At 45.5% G+C, this 16,651-nt stretch overlaps 2 protein-coding genes across 7 annotated transcripts; both read left to right on the forward strand.

Annotated features, from left to right (window-relative positions):
- The first annotated feature begins 275 nt into the window (after positions 1-275).
- Mtmr11 (myotubularin related protein 11) lies at positions 276-9,282 on the forward strand. 6 transcript variants are annotated; one of them, XM_074048225.1, is made up of 18 exons: positions 280-1,189; positions 1,522-1,621; positions 2,056-2,177; positions 2,874-2,934; positions 3,085-3,224; positions 3,674-3,752; positions 3,887-4,022; positions 4,253-4,340; positions 4,516-4,604; positions 4,687-4,811; positions 5,397-5,463; positions 5,680-5,750; positions 6,284-6,450; positions 7,066-7,239; positions 7,525-7,707; positions 8,111-8,404; positions 8,596-8,767; positions 9,018-9,282. In XM_074048225.1, exons 1-17 carry the CDS (start codon positions 1,124-1,126, stop codon positions 8,740-8,742), a joined length of 2,109 nt encoding a protein of 702 aa, XP_073904326.1. In that variant the 5' UTR covers positions 280-1,123; the 3' UTR covers positions 8,743-8,767; positions 9,018-9,282. The 6 variants fall into 6 exon arrangements, with proteins under 6 accessions (XP_073904330.1, XP_073904326.1, XP_073904327.1 ...); XM_074048226.1 differs by having other exon boundaries at positions 8,596-8,762; XM_074048227.1 differs by having other exon boundaries at positions 724-1,189; positions 3,887-4,004; positions 8,596-8,783.
- Positions 9,283-9,372: 90 nt separating this feature from the next.
- On the forward strand, positions 9,373-14,937 carry Sf3b4 (splicing factor 3b subunit 4). The gene is made up of 6 exons (XM_020184335.2): positions 9,373-10,161; positions 10,630-10,758; positions 11,049-11,591; positions 11,905-12,111; positions 13,998-14,171; positions 14,521-14,937. Exons 1-6 carry the CDS (start codon positions 10,128-10,130, stop codon positions 14,706-14,708), a joined length of 1,275 nt encoding a protein of 424 aa, XP_020039924.1. The 5' UTR covers positions 9,373-10,127; the 3' UTR covers positions 14,709-14,937.
- The last annotated feature ends 1,714 nt before the right edge of the window (positions 14,938-16,651 follow it).

Genomic DNA, 16,651 nt, shown 5'->3' on the forward strand with positions numbered 1-16,651 from the left:
GTCCCCAAGTCACCCTCAGTTGTATTTCCTTCACTTGCCTCTAGCTACCCCCCACCCCCCCCACCCCCCAAATCTTTGCTTCTTGGGTTGCAGTGGGGAGAGAAGGGGCCTGTGGTAGTGGAGCTGAAAAGACGTTTCCAGCCCTCAGCTTTGAAAGCCCTGAACATGAATCATTCATTTGGAGATCTAGTGTCAGGGCTGGAGGGGTGGAGTCACATACTGGAGTGGGGTATTAAGGCCAATTGACTGGGGCAGGAGGGGGGAGGTGCACACAGTGTGTGCAAAGGTAAAGTTAAGTGATAAGATTTCCTCCCAGCTGCACCCCCAAGACTGTGCACACAAACATACCTGCACTGCGTCTGTCTTCTATACAGGTCTCCACTGCACTTTTCACATGAGAAGTTTCACACACTCTGGAAAAGAACACATTAAAAAAAAAAATACACTTTGGCCAGCTCCTCCCCAATTCTTCAGTCTCTTCTGGCAAAACTTGAGGTCCAATTCTCATTTACTTCCCTGTCTCAACCACTTTTGTTAGGTTTGTTGGAGGAGGCAGTTAGTAGGCCTGAACTATTTTTGCATTCCTGTCCACCCCCTTCCATGTGTCCCCCTTTAAGAAGATGAAAAACAACAGCAAAACTTAGAAGAGTTTTACTTATCACTGAAAGAGTTCAGAGAGGTAGCCCAAATTACTCCAGTTTCACAATCAGTATAGCTGCTTCCTCAGACAGTCTCCAATACTCATGAACAATTGGGATGTGGGGATGGGGTAAAGGAGGGAATCTAGGTATTTCTCTCCCACTTGCCCATTTCTCCCATCTTTCTCCACTTCATCTCTTCTTTTCAAAAATTGTGTGTGTTCTCCTTTAAGGGGTTGGGCATCTCTCCCGCCCTCTCTACAGTCGACTGAAGTTTCCGAGGAGCCTACTCTGGCTAGGCAGGACACACCTTTCATAAGACCCCAAACTGTGCTCTGTGCATCTCAAATGCTGCTTTTCCTTGTGTTCTCCCTCCTACCCCTAACTTCCTTTTCAACTACAAGGTTCAGCGTCTCTGCAGAAGGGTTGAGCATCCTTGAGGTTTCCTACCCTTAACTGCTCCATCTTTGGATGGAGCAAGAGAAATGTGGTGGGGGGGCCGGGGCCAGAGTTTCAACATTGCTCCCCAGAAGGAGGAGTCACAGATGGGGGTAAGGAGAAGGAATGTGGGGGGCTGGCGAGAGGGCTTAAATGAGGATGCTGTGAGATAAAGGGGGAAGGAAAGGATCTAGTGGAAGAGGGTGTGTCATAGCAATTTCTGTTGATGGGGCTTGGTCTGCCTTTTTCACAGTCTCAAGTTCGTGGTCTCATTATCCATTAACCAGCCCCTCCCTTTACTGTCTGCCAACCTGGGTCCATCGCTCCCTGCAGACATTGATCTGTTTTCCCCAGAGTCTGAGGGTAGGCCTCCAAAGACAGCTACTGAGGTAATCCCAGGCCCCAGGGTTGGGATGGCCTGGGATTAACCCTCCATCCTTCTCAGCATTCGGGACCAAAGTCTGTCCAGTCTGTCTGGGGAAGCAGGATGCCTGAGCCCAAGAGTCGTCAGCTTAGCAGTTGCCTGGCCTCTGGATGCCTACCAGGTAATAATCTGATCTCCCAAGTCTCCTATAAATTTTATACTACCCCAACCTAATTTCATACCCTCACCAAAGATACCTTCATATTCCTTTCCTGGCTCAAAGTGCTTCTGCCTGAAGCTTACTCTCTTTTCTACCCAGAGCTGTTGAGGGCTTGGACATTGATATTCCCTCTTTTCTTGACCTTATTATCCCTTTTCTCATTTACTTATTTAATAACTATTTGAGTGCCTATTATGTGTCAGGCCCTGTTCTATGCTCTGTTCTAGTTACAGAGTTTTTAAAAAATACAAATTCTTTTTCCTCAAGTTTATACTCTAGTAGGGAAGATTTTAATCTTCCCTCTTTGGATCCCCCTGTCTCAAAAGGAGTAGGTGTACACAAATATGGTCAACATTGGGGGTAGTTTATAACCTGGCTTCCTTCTTCCCCTTTAGGGGAACAGATCCTAGCATGGGCCCCAGGACTGAGGAAAGGGCTGGAACCTGAATTGCCTGGAACCCTGATCTGCACCAACTTTAGGGTCATGTTCCAGCCCCGTGGATGGGAGCGGAGTCAGGTGAGATAATTAAGGCAATAGAAAAGACAGGTAGAAATCGGGCTTAGTGGTACATGTCTATAGTCTCAGCACGCAGGAGGCTGAGGCAGGAGGATTGTAAATTTGAGGCCAGCCTGAGCTACATAGTGAGACTGTCTGAAAAACAACACACACACACACACACACACACACACAAAGAAAAGAAATGGGCATCATGGCTCATGCCTGTAATTCCAAACTATTCAGGAGGCAGAGATCAAGAGGATCACAGTATGAGACAAGCTTGAGCAAAAAGTAAAGGAGACCCCCATCCCAACAAATAAACTGGGTGTAGTGTCATGCCTGTTATTCCAGCTAAGAGGGAGGCTTTATGTTGGAGGATTGCAAGTTTGAAACTGGCCCCAAACAAAAATATGAGTCCCCATCTAAAAAATAACCTAGAGCAAAAAGGGCTGGGGGCGTTGCTCAATTGGTAAAGCACATGCCTAGCAAGTTCAAATCCCAGTATTGCAAAAAATAGTGAAATAAGTGGGCAGGAGGTAGAGTGGTTCTAGAAAGATTTAGACAAACATGGGTGAAGGACTTTTTTGAATGTCTCAGTGATAGTGGGGATTATTTCTAGGGAGGTTGCTCCCTCCAAGAGATGGGGGACCACCACTGTAGGAAAATGAGGGTATTTCAGATATCTGTACAGCATCAGTCATGTGCTTCCTCTAGGACACGCCCCTGAGCAGTGACTATGATTTTACCCTCGTTAACATTGGACGATTAGAAGCTGGTAAGTCTGAGGGTTCAGTAAAAGGGATGTTGGAACTTCTCATCTTCCTGCATTCTCTCACAAGACAGCCAGGAATGGAGTGGGATGGGCTGGAAGAGTTCCTCCCAGAGGGACCCCATGTTTACCCTGCTCTTTAACTCTTGACTTTAGTGAGTGGCTTGTCCCGAGTGCAGCTCCATCCAGGGTCCCAGCTTAAATTCATCCCTGAGGAGATTCTGGTTCATGGCCGAGACTTCCGATTGCTCAGAGTTGGTTTTGAGGCTGGAGGATTAGAGCCTCAGGCCTTTCAGGTAGGATCTCTCTTCTCCTTAGAAACTTGGGTTCCTCTCTGTGGCAACTCCAATACTCCCGGGTCCCTGTCATCATTCTTCCTGCTCCTTTCCTCAAGGAGAAGAGAAAATAAATAATAGCATTAAAAAAACCCCAAATATGTAAGGGGCCTGAATACAAGTTTGACTCCTCCAGTTACTAGCAGTGTGACTGGGTGAGTTCCCTGCTCTGCAAAGTGTGGATGGTATTATTCCTAAGATTCCTCCCAGAATCAATGTTCTGTGATTTTATGGGTCTATATTTATTCTGATCCCAGGTCCCATGGCCTGTGGAAACTCTTCTCTAGGGTCTGTTTTTGTTGTTCTTCTCTATTGGTGGGAAAGACAGTGGAGCAACATAAGGGCTCTATTTTCATTCTTTTTACTTCTTCAGTTTGAGACAAAAGGATGGAGTGTGCTTTCCTACACAGGTAACCATGGCCATTGTCCAAGCCAGAGCTCAAAGCAGTCAAACCCATCTGTATGGAGGGATAACACTGAGCAAGGCTGGTGAGTGAGCATGCTGTGGGGGTAAGGAAAGGGCAAAGGAGTCTGAGAAAGCAGGGGCTGGCTGAAAACAAAAGAGCTGAAAAGCTGTCTCTGGTTCCTCTTCTTCCTCCTCCTGTGTGTCACTCCTGTACCAGGCCAGGGTTCTAGTTCCAGAAAACCCCCTATTCCTCTCTTGGAGACATTAGAAGACTGGGAGACTGAGCGGAAGAAGCAGGGGGCCAGATGCTGGAGAGTCAGCACTGTCAATGAGAGGTTTGACGTATCTACCAGGTGATCTCTCAGTGTATTCCAACCCCTGCTGCATTCCCAATCTCCCCATAGTAACCTGGCCCCTGAAGCTAGGACTTCCCACAAACTCCAGCCTCCTATACCCATTACCTCCTTGCTTGCAAAACCTGAGATCCTTTGGAATGTTCTCTCCAAAGCAGCTTCCTTGTAATAACAACTTTACATTATAGAAGTCATTGAGCCAAACTGTACCATCACTCTCAATTTTGCAGCCTTCCCCGTTACTTCTGGGTCCCTAACCGAATTCTGGACAGTGAGGTCAGGAGAGCATTTGGCCACTTCCATCAGGGCCGAGGACCGGTCAGTGTGAGGGTTAGGGTAATGGTTGGGGATTAGAGGGTCACAGGAGGTGTGTGTGTGTGTGTGTGTGTGTGTGTGGATACAATATGGAGGAAAGGATCCTTGTGAGGTCATTGTGGGGCAAGGGTAGCTTGAGGCTAGTTTCTCTCACAGTGACCTTCTCACCCATCTAAAGCGCCTGTCCTGGCATCACCCTGGGGGCAGTGATCTTCTCCGCTGTGGAGGCTTCTATACAGCCAGTGACCCCAACAAGGAGGATATCAGGTGAGGTAAATTGATGAGAAGACACAGGGTTAGGTGCTCAGGGAAGACTCCTTCCCTTACTTTCTGACTCCCTCCTCTCCAGAGCAGTGGAGACTATGCTCCAGGCTGGGCATGCTGATGTTGTCCTGGTAGACACTATGGATGAGCTGCCTGGTCCTGCAGATGTCCAACTTGCACACTTGAAACTGAGGGCCCTCTGCCTGCCTGGTGAGAACAACTTTTGACCCTTCACCCCTAGGTCTGCTGACTCTAACCTGGCTTACCCTTTGGTTGCTATAGATGAATAATTCTTCAGCCCAATTATCCTTAGTTTCCTACTCAACTCCTATATCTTAATGACTTATTGCCTGTTTTCTTGGCCCTGAACTTATTCTTTTAAAAATAGCTTTAAAAATGCACCCATACCTATTATAAGTGTATAATTCAATGAATTTTATTATATCTACAATGTTGTACAACCATCAACACAATTCTTTTTGTGGTGCTGGAGACTGAACCTAGAGCCTTATACATGTGAAGCAAATGTTCTACCACCGAGCTACATCCCACATCCTTATAGTTACTTTTCATTTCTGCCCTGAGCCTTACATAACCACTATCTGACTTACCGTTTTTTTTTTGATGGATTTGAACTGGGGTTTGAACTCAGGGCTTTGTGCTTGCAAAGCAGGCCCTCTACCACACCTCTAGTCCTACTTGATTTATTCTTAGCCCACCAGGTTATAGACCTGAATCCCCAGTCCCAAGTTCACGTGACCTCTTTGTCCTTCTGATCTTTCTACTCTCTACCAGACTCATCTGTAGCTGAGGATAAATGGCTCTCAGCCTTGGAAGGAACACGATGGTTGGACTACATCAGGTACTCCTTGCCTTCTAGCCACAGTTTATAATTCCAACTTCCTCAAGCTAACTTGGGTTCCTAAATGACCTGTGAATTTGTCTTGGCTTTCCAAGAAAACTGTAATTGTTGTTTCTTGGAAGAATGGTAGGATTTTGGAGTCTGCCTCTATTCCATCCCATTACTTCCTTCTCCAGGGTTATTGTTCTTCCTCCTCTTCCTCATCTGCTTCTCTAGGTCTTGTCTTCGAAAGGCCAGTGATGTCTCTGTTTTAGTGACATCCAGAGTTCGTTCTGTAGTGCTTCAAGGTGAGTTCCTTGGGTCAGCCCACTCCATTCATTGCCCTTTTCCTTTACCCACCTGGCTGGATAGTGTTCAAGGGGGTTGAGCCATAAAGCTTCCTTATACCCTGTTAGTGCTAGCATCTTCCTGTTACAAAGGACTGCTTATGAGCGCTCATCCTTCAGAGCTAACTTTGCCTCCCCACTACAGACTTCTGTCCCTAACACTTGGATGTCCTTAGCCTCTCTCTCCCCTTCCTTCCATCAGTGGAAGGGGATTGAGGTTGGGGTAGGAAGCACTGTAAAGTTGGCTTGAAAATTGTGATTCTACCTCCTATATATGTGAAACTGGGTTTTTCTATCTAGGTGGTGTCTATGAAGTGAATTATTCAAACTCTTTGTTTTCTCTTCACTTCTATGTGCCCTCTCAATCCTTCTTGTCCTAAACTTCCCCCCTCTGTGCCCCTCATTTCTCCTTGCCATGTTTCCTTTTCTCATTCTCTCCTGCCCTAGTTTCTTGGACCCCCCCTTCTTTGTCCTTTCTTCTTCTTATCACCCAGAGCGCGGTGATCGTGATTTCAATGGCCTCCTCTCTTCACTCGTCCAGCTGCTTTTGGCCCCTGAAGCCCGAACACTGTTTGGCTTCCAATCATTAGTGCAGCGAGAGTGGGTGGCAGCTGGACACCCCTTCCTGACCCGGCTTGGGGCAACTGGGACCAGTGAAGAGGTAAGAACAATTTAGGAGGTGGTAAGGGTATTACTATAGAAGGGGGCTGCTGGTGACATCTGTAATCCTAGCTACATGGGAGGCTGAGATTAGGAGGATCGTGATTTGTAGTCAGCCTAGGCAAATAGTTCTTGAGACCCTATCTCCAAAATAACCAGACCAAAATTGACTAGAGGTATGACTCAAGCAGTAGAATGCCAGCTTTGCAAGTGGAAAGCCCTGAATTCAAACTCCAGTCCCACCCAGAAAAAGAAAAGGGCGGGGGGGAAGAGGGATGAGAAAAATAATATAGTATATTCCATTGGAGAGGAGTCAGGTCAGAAGGGTCCTGAAGTTAGACTGAGCTTGAAGTGAAGCCCCACAAACCCCTCCTACTCTTGATTCAGATTTTTCATTCCCTGACCTCCTTATTATCTTGTTCCCCATATTCCCCCTATCATTTTGTCATCCAACCTGTTTAGGTCCCCAAAACCTTACAATTCCTCCTAACCTCTTAATTTCTTTTTCTTTTTGGTGGTACTGGGGGATTAAATTCAGGGCCTCAAACTTGCCAGGCAAATGTTCTACCACCTGAGCCATACCCCAGTCCTAACCTCTTAATTTTTTTCTTCTCAGGCCCCAGTGTTTCTCCTCTTCCTTGACTGTGTCTGGCAGCTTCTTCAGCAGTTTCCAGCTGAGTTTGAATTCTCTGAGTTTTTCCTTCTTGCTCTGCATGACAGTGTCAGGGTTCCTGACACTCTTACCTTCCTGAGAAATACTCCCTGGGAGCGTGGAAAGCAGAGTGGACAGGTCAGTGACCTGTATTTTGACTTGTCTTCCTGCCTTCCCTACCCCCAACACACACTGAGAAATACTCTCTGAAGTTTAACCTTGATTTGTTTTATGAGAAGAGTTTTGTGGGTGGAGAGGGGAAAGTAAATGTTCACTCTTGAGGCTAAGCTTTTGCTCTACATTTGATGCCTGAAATAGGTGAGAGTTTTGTGATTTGTCTCTAGATTTGGGAAGATTTCACACACACACACACAGACATTTTGTTCATTTATTTCACTGTTTGTCTTGCTCTCTCTTATCTAGTTCAACTCCTACACACAAGTTTACACCCCAGGGAACTCCCAGTCCCCAGCTGAGAACTCTGTAAACCTGCAGCTGTCTGTCTGGGACTGGGAGTTGCGCTACAACAATGAACAGATATTACGATTCCATAATCCTGGTTATAACCCGGAGCATCGCCCGGACTCCTGGTTCCCTAGACAGCCGGTGAGATGCCTAAACTTCCTAAATTCCCTTGACTTTTCCATAGGCTCATGCTACTAGATGAGAAGTAGGAAGTACAATGTCTGAGTTCCTCGGGGGAAGCTACCTCACTCCCCTTCTGCACTTGTCATTTATAGTCCCTGACAGTCCCAAGGAAGAGAGAACAGAGAAGTCCACATTTCTGTTTATTAGTTTTCCTGTCTCATGCCCACATTTTACAAGTTTCTCTGAAATCAATGAGCCCTGAGGCCTAGATGACACCTTACAAGGAGTGTAGATTTCTGAGGAGAGGTTTGTAGTTTTAATCACTAGTGCAATGAGCGGGTGGCAGCAGGACTATCCTTCCTGACCCAGACTGGGATTATCTGGTTTCTTACTTACCAGTTAACTTCCTCTTCCCCTTCAGTCAAGCTTCATAGTTCCTGGACCCCCCAGTTCTGTGTGGCTCTTCTCTAGAGGGGCTCTGACTCCCCTGAATCAGCTCTGTCCTTGGCGAGATAGTCCTTCCCTGCTAGCAGTCTCCTCTCGTTGGCTTCCTCGACCTGCCATCTCCTCAGAAAGCCTGGCTGACCAGGAGTGGGGGCTCCCCTCACATTGGGGAGCTTGCCCTTTACCTCCAGGGCTACTGCTGCCTGGATATGTGGGACCTCAGATCAGACTCTGGAGACGCTGCTACCTGAGGGGAAGGCCTGAGGCTCAGGTGAGAAGGGAAAACGGATTAGTAGTGGGAAAAAGGGCTTGAGTGTGCAACCAGATGAACAGACTTGGAAAGGCAAAAGCCTGGAAGAATTGGGAAGTCATGTAGCATCCCTGTTGTCAAATTGGGTATGCTAGGGGTGTGGGAGGTGGGGGAAATACTGTTCTTCTCTGCCCTTCTTTGCCCCTCCCTAGATGGGCCTCTCAGCTCTTACAGTCTCTGGCCTCCAGGATGAACTATCCTGTCTTCAGGAGCTATTAAGAAAATGGACACCCAGAGTATCTCCTGAGGATCACTGCAAGAAAAGAGATCCACATACCATTCTCTCCCAATCCCGTTGAAACTGCTGGCATTATCAAAGGCAGGGCAGTGAGGAATATGGGTAATCTTTGTCTAATCTTTCAGTTTTTCCTATCTGGCCTTGCTGCCTCAGCTTTTCACATTCCAGCCCTTAAAGCTCATTTAATATACTTGAGCTTCTGTAGCAGATGGTGGTGCTAATCTCCAGTTCTTCTGTCTTGTTTGGTTCCTAAAGATATTTTTGTTTCTTGTGATCTGAAGAATTAAGAAACAAAAACAATCCAGATTGTGATTGCCTACTTTTTTTTTTTTTTAGGGGCAATTTCATCCCTTTTGGATAACCAACTGTTAATAAATTGTGAGATCAGAGATGCTGTTCACGAGTTCCACTATGATGTCCTGAAGACATTCTCACTCCCTCTTGCTGCTGCTTTAAATCCAATTTCTGTTTCTTCCTTTATAGTTTGTGTGTGTGTGTGTGTGAATGAGGTGGATGTGGGAGACACTCTGTGTCTTCCCATTGTACATTTTTGTAGTAGCATTTCTATTTAAGGAGTTCATTAAAGCACAGTATTTCTACAGTTGGCTGACATTGTTTCTTGTAAGGATCTTAGCCAGCAAACAGTGGTGGGTGGTGTGGGTGGGACTCACGAGAGGAAAGAACCCTTATTATTAAAGAGATAAAAAGATTTGGGTCAGGTGAAGCTCTGTATAATTCACATCAAATTTGGGAAAAGGGTTCTTTTTTCTATGTCTCATTTAGAGGGAGGTGGGACAAGCATTTTAAGATGTTGCTGGGGCTGAGACTGAGATCTCTGAACTACAATCCCTGCCACCCCTCAACGCTGTCCGCACCCCATCTTGGAGCCTCAGATTCCCTCACGCAGTTAAACGGTTATCTGAGCTCAGCACTCCTCAACCTCCTCCTAAAGGAAAACCAAATACTTGGAGCCCGGGCCAGGGCTGTGAGTACAAATGTGAATGACGGTTGTGGGCCGAGATGGAAGGCTGCCTCCACACCCCAAGGCAGGCGGGTCCTCGGACAGGGTGGGGAATTTCTCAGCACATCCCTCTGGGCAGCAAAGGGAGGATCGCTTGGCTACCAAAGTATGTGAAAAGCAAAGTGTTGTGCTTTTAGCTTTTGAATTCACGTGTTTTGGAGCGCTGTCCTAGCACTGCCTTTAGATCTGAGCATTCCTGTTCTACCTTTATCGCTGTAACGAGTAGCAGGTGAATTACGGCTCAAGACCAAAGACCGGAAACACTCGCGGGCCGTGTATTCTCACCGGCTCCTAAGATGGCCGCGCACTTCCGGCCCCTCCCCGCCACGGCCCCGCCCATCGCTCGCTTTCGTCCCGGAAGTGGAAGTAGTAACTGAGGTCAGAGGGCGGAGCTGCTGCTTGGAGACGGCGGGAGCTCTTTCGCCATGGCTGCCGGGCCAATCTCCGAACGGAACCAGGGTAACTCGAGGGAACAAACCCAGTATGGGTCCAGGAGAGATGGGAAGTCCGGACTAGGTTCTGCAGCCTTTCCGCCGGGTTGGGAGACTAAACCTCCCGGAGGGCGCAAGACTGGCCCCAGTGGTGGTTGGGGGCGGGGTGGCCGGGTGCAGGCTGCGGCCTGTAGGTGCGATGCTTTTTGGGCCAGTCTTCTTCCGCCCTTCCACTACACACAAATAATAAATAATAGAAACTTACAGAGAAAGACAAGCTCTGCAGCAGAGCACTGTATTAGTCTTTGGCGGGTTCTCTAGATCTTGTGAAGCGGGGAGGTTTAAGAGCTTAATTTAACATAGTTAAAAAAAATTTTTTTTTGCTTCTGACTCTCGCCCACCCCCTCAATTCCTTCCTTTAATCCCATCTCGATTTTCCCACCAACTCCTTGTCATACTCTCACCCTTGCCCTAATTTCCTGTCCTCTGTCTTTAGACGCCACTGTGTATGTAGGTGGTCTAGACGAGAAAGTCAGTGAACCCCTGCTGTGGGAACTGTTTCTCCAGGCAGGACCAGTAGTCAACACCCATATGCCAAAGGATAGAGTCACTGGCCAACACCAAGGTAAGTACCTGGCAAGAGGTCAGTTTATATTGAAGGGATAAGGGATAAATAAATGGCTACTCACAACTATTTTGGAGTAAGTAACCTAAAGATTTCTTTCCCTTAAGCTTCAGTTCACAGTTTCTCGAAGATTTTTCTCTTAATTGTCAGTTCACAGTTTTTGGAGCCATTCTCAGTTGAAGTGAGGTGGTTATTATTTTTATGATTTTTGTGATGGGAGGGTGAGTGAAATATACTAAGTTTTGAATCTCTTCACTTGAGTTATTAACCTTCTGTTCTCACCTTTGCAGGCTATGGTTTTGTTGAATTCTTGAGTGAGGAAGATGCTGACTATGCCATTAAGATTATGAATATGATCAAACTCTATGGGAAGCCTATACGGGTGAACAAGGCATCAGCTCACAACAAAAACCTGGATGTAGGGGCCAACATTTTCATTGGGAACCTGGACCCGGAAATTGATGAGAAGCTGCTTTATGATACTTTCAGCGCCTTTGGGGTTATCTTACAAACCCCCAAGATTATGCGGGACCCTGACACAGGGAACTCCAAAGGTTATGCCTTTATTAATTTTGCTTCGTTCGATGCTTCGGATGCAGCAATCGAGGCCATGAATGGGCAATACCTCTGTAATCGCCCTATCACTGTGTCTTATGCTTTCAAGAAGGACTCTAAGGGTGAGCGCCATGGCTCAGCAGCTGAACGACTTCTGGCAGCTCAGAATCCACTTTCCCAGGCTGACCGCCCTCATCAGCTTTTTGCAGATGCACCCCCTCCACCTTCTGCCCCAAATCCTGTGGTGTCATCATTGGGATCTGGGCTTCCTCCACCAGGTAAAGCTTTTGATTCAAATTATATTTGTCTTGGGGCTGGTGGGGTGGGATGGGCAGAAGCAAGAAAAAAGAACCTGAAAAGGCAGTACTTTCCAGTCAGGGGTGATGAGAAAGGAATGGAGAGTGATGATGGTGATGAAGAAAGTTGTTGGATTTCTTTAAGAGGAAGTTGTTTGAGTTGTCTTAACATTATTGTGACTTTATAGTGGCGGGAGGAGAATGAACAGCTCACCCACATGTGGAGAGGCTAGATTGGGACATTAAGACACTCTCTGTTTGCTGCCATGAAGTCTTTTTCTCATTTCCTGTATAGGCATGCCTCCTCCTGGCTCCTTCCCACCTCCAGTACCACCTCCTGGAGCCCTGCCACCTGGGATACCCCCTGCCATGCCCCCACCACCAATGCCTCCTGGGGCTGGAGGCCATGGTCCCCCATCAGCAGGAACCCCAGGGGCTGGACATCCTGGTCATGGACATTCACATCCTCATCCATTCCCACCAGGTGGGATGCCCCATCCAGGTAGGTGTTTGCTGGGAAAGGGAGAGATGAGCTTGGTAGAGGGGGCTCATTCACAACTCTTCCTGCTGCTTTTTGTTCTTCAATGATAATTTTCTCAGAGTTCTCCTTTCTTTCAGATACTCTTTTGTTAACACAAACACATTATACTATACTCTGGATGCTTTAACATCTCTCAAACTGTCTCCTTAAGTTTTCTGAAGAGTAATCTGTATTTGCTGTTTTTTGTTTCCTTAGCTTTTACTTTTATTCTTTTCTGACTTTACTCCAAAGTAGTAACCCAATTATCAGATCTAGGAGGTAACTTCCCTTTTTCTAGTTTAATTTCTGCTATACATGCAACTAGCCATGTCTTCTGTGTGAAAATCTGTCTCAGTTTGTTTCTGTTTTTCTGGATTCTCCATCTTTGATTTGTCAGTCTCAGCTGCCTTGATAAGCTCCTTTTTCTCTGTTTACTAGATTTCTATGCTTGGTTCCTTTTTTTGTGTTATCCATAGTTTTAAATATGTAGATACTGATGCTTCCTGGGTTTCTTTTTCTGTCTCATTGATGGTTATTAACAAGCCATTTACATAATCCTACTGCTCAATAGATTCACTTTTGTTTTTTTTTGTGGTACTGGGGTTTGAGTTCAGGGCCTACACCTTGAGCCACTCTGCCAGGCCTTTTTTGTGAGTTTTTTTGAGTTAGGGTCTCTTGAACTGTTTGCCCAGGCTTGCTTCGAACTACGACCCTCCTGATCTCTGCTTCCCGAGTAGCTAGGATTATAGGCATGAGCCATTGGCACCCAGCAAATAGCTTCACTTTTCTAGTCCTCTTTTTCACACAACTTTTTTCCTTTAGTTGTCTTAGTTTTCAGGAGCTTAATTTATAAGTTTGGGATTTTGCCTGTCCCCTATCACTCAACTTCTCATGTCAAATCTTACTTGTATCTCTTTGGTGTCTGCTGTACTGCCATTACCCAAGTTTATTTAGGCTCTTATTTCCTCATTGATTCACACTTAATTTATTGTAGTAATCTCTTGTCACTCTGACTGCAGTTTTCTCTACCTTTGATTTTTTTTTTTCCTTTCTTCTTCCCTCTCTTCTTCCCTCCCTTCTTCCTTCCCTTCCCTTTTTTTGGTGGTACTGGGGTTTGAACTCAGTGCCTTGTGCTTGCTAGACCAGCACTCTGCCACGCCCCAACTCTCTTTGATTTACTCTCACAGAATAATATTTCTAAAAATAGATGTTTAGGGCTAGAGATGTAGCTTAGTAGTTTAATGTTTGCCTAGCATGCATGAAGCCTTGGGTTTAATTCCCAGTACCCCCCTCCCCCCCAAAAAAAGAAAACCCCAAAAATCAAATGTTCATACAGTTGTTCAAAATTCTTCTGTTGTTCCCGTTGACCTGTAGAGTAAACCCAAACTTATTACTATAGTATTTAGGGCTTTTCATGAATTGGCCCTTGCAGATGACTTCCATAACTGCATGTTGCTCCTGATTACCCAGTTATAGGAATTTTCTGCAGTGCATTATTGCTGTTTGACACGCCTGTGATTTGCACGTATCATTCTTTCTACCCAGGGTAGTCATATCCACTCTCTTGTCCTCCTGAAGAATTCTTATTTGTCCCTTAGATCTTCACTCAGATAGTGTGTTGGCTGCCTTCCCAAATCCTGTCAACATTTTGCATCTCTGTTACAGTGCCTAAATCAAAGCAGGAACAAGTAAAGTGGGTAGTTGCTGGTTTATACTGTTGGCATGGGATCAAAGATAGGGCACTTTTACCAGCCTTATTTTCCATACCCTTTTCCATGTCTGTCTTTTTCTTGGCCATTTTGTTCTCTTCTCTCTGTTTTGTTTGCTTTTCTGCCTTCCATCTCCTTCTGTCTTTTTTATTTTCATAGGGATGTCTCAGATGCAGCTGGCCCACCATGGCCCTCATGGCTTAGGACACCCACATGCTGGACCTCCAGGCTCTGGAGGGCAGCCACCACCCCGACCACCACCTGGAATGCCTCATCCTGGACCTCCTCCAATGGGCATGCCACCCCGAGGACCTCCATTTGGATCTCCCATGGGTGAGTATAGGCTCTAACCACCCCCTTCATCCTCATATACATTCTTTCCTTTTCCCTTTTCTCTCTTTTTAAAATTTTTTTGAGATAAGGTCTCACTATGTAGCCCAGGCTGGCCTTGAACTCATCATCTTTCTGCTTCAGCCTTTTGAGTGATGGGATTATGGGTGTGCACTACCATGCCCAGCCTCACATATGTTCTTAGACCTCTCTTTGTCACATACCTTGTCCCATGTCCTTTCTTCAGCTTCTTAAATTTCTTCTCATTGTCTTCTTGTTCTTGTCACCACAGGTTTCCTAATATCAACAGTCTATTTTTCACTTTCACCAACTTTTCTTTCTCTTCCTGCAGGTCACCCAGGTCCTATGCCTCCACATGGTATGCGTGGGCCTCCTCCACTGATGCCCCCTCATGGATACACTGGCCCTCCACGACCCCCACCTTATGGCTACCAGCGGGGTCCCCTCCCTCCACCCAGACCCACTCCTCGGCCTCCAGTTCCCCCTCGTGGTCCACTTCGGGGCCCTCTCCCTCAGTAAATTCTCATCCTTCCTCTTATGTTCTCCCTGTGTCTTTTCCATTTCTTGGACCAATTAAAGTTGCTATAGCTCCTTGGGGCTAATGTGCTAATCCCTTTTAGCTCCTCCCTCTTACCCTTTTTAATGTAATTTGTTTTCATAGGTTTTTTTTTTTAATTTTTATGTTGGTCTATAAAATGTTTTGCTAGTGCACAGAAAAAATAAAACTATACTCCTTGTTTATTCTTTATTTTGTTTTCCTTGGCAAAGTAATTTTTAAGAAGAGATGTCAGGGCATTGTGTGTGAGGAATGGTAAGGTAAGAGCAAGGGTATTTACATTTTAAAGACTTATTCTGTAATGTTCCATTACAGTTGCTGGATTCTGCTGAGCACTAGAGCAGTTTCCTTATATAGAGCTTATCCTCTGGTTGATAACATAGGTCATTGTATTATATATGCTGGTAGAAATAGAAAGTAACATGCACAAGACACTTAATTCAGTACTATTTGAAATAATTGTAGATTGGAAACAACTCAGGTTCATCAGTAAAAGGGACCAGTTGAATGAACTGGCAAATGTACACAGTAGCACACTGTGCAGTTATAAAAAGGATTGAGGACAGAGCTGGTGGTGTAGCTTAGTGATAGAATATATCTTTGGCATGCATAAGGCCCTGATTTCTGTCCCTAACACCAAAAGAAGAATAAGGAAGATTCTATACATACTGCTAGGCAACAATCTCCAGGTTATAGTAAGTGAAAAAATATAATGTGTGCATGTATATATGTGTAAAATGGAAGGACTGGTGGAGTTGGTCAAGTGGTAGACTGCTTACATAGGAAGCTTGAGGCCCTGAGTTCAAACCTCAGTACCATCAAAAAAAAAAAAAAAACTTAAATTTCAAAAATGGGGCTGGTTGAATGGCTGAAGTGGTAGAGTGCCTGCCTAGCAAGTGTGTGGCCCAGAGTTCAAACCCGAGTGCCACCCAAAAAAAAAAAAGAGGGCTGGGGGTACTCAAATAGAGTGCCTACTTAGCAAGTGGGAGGCTCTGAGTTAAACCCCAGGACCCTTCCCCCTTCCCAACAAAAAGGAAGACAAACCAAAAATTACTGGAAATAAAGGAGGGGGTATGGAGGAAAACTTATTTCTCTTAGTATATTTTGATGTGACTCTCATTTGGAACCAAATTAATGTCTTACATAATTGCAAAACAAAAAATGTAAATTGGAACAGTAAATGTTCATTTTCTGTTATTTACTACCAGACATCTTACTAGTTTTTCTTTTCTGAAGTACTGGGGATTGAACTCAGGTCCTTATACTACTTGCTAGGCAGGCATTCTACCAGTTTAGCCATACCACCAACCCTAGTTTGTATCTATTCTTTTTTGCTCTCAGTGCTTCCAAATCTGATTTCCATCACGTTTAAATCTGCACTCCTTTCCAGCAGGTAGACCAAACTTAACAGCCTTCCTGCGCCTCCCCCCGTGCTCATTGTCACATTTAATTGTGTTATGTCACCCCCTTCTCTAAGCTCCCTCTTGTTTTGTGTAGCTGTGAACTTTCTTTCCTAAACTGTAGGCAAGAAAAGGTGAGCTTGGCCATTCTTATTTAACATTTTAAGGGTACCTACAAATGCTCTCCTGGTGGCAGCTGAAGATACTAGGATAAGCAGGGCTGTTCTGCTGACAAAATATTGAAGCAAAGTATTTTGAAATCATGATGAAAGATACCCAGTCTGGCTTGAAAGTTCAGGAAAACTTGGAAAATAGTGATGTCTGGGTTAAATCTAGAAGTTTCCCAGGCAAAGGTGAAGGAGAAGCTTGTTCCAGGTAGACAGGATATTTCTGAGCAACACAGATTGATAAATAGCACAGTGTGTAACACTAAAAGTGTTTGGTATTGGAGGTTGGAGTCCGGAGAGCTCCCATAGATTAGGGCTTCTCAGCCATTTTTCACAGGA

The sequence above is a fragment of the Castor canadensis genome, chromosome 11, assembly GCF_047511655.1.
Source record: "Castor canadensis chromosome 11, mCasCan1.hap1v2, whole genome shotgun sequence".
NCBI classification, from domain to species: Eukaryota; Metazoa; Chordata; class Mammalia; order Rodentia; family Castoridae; genus Castor; species Castor canadensis.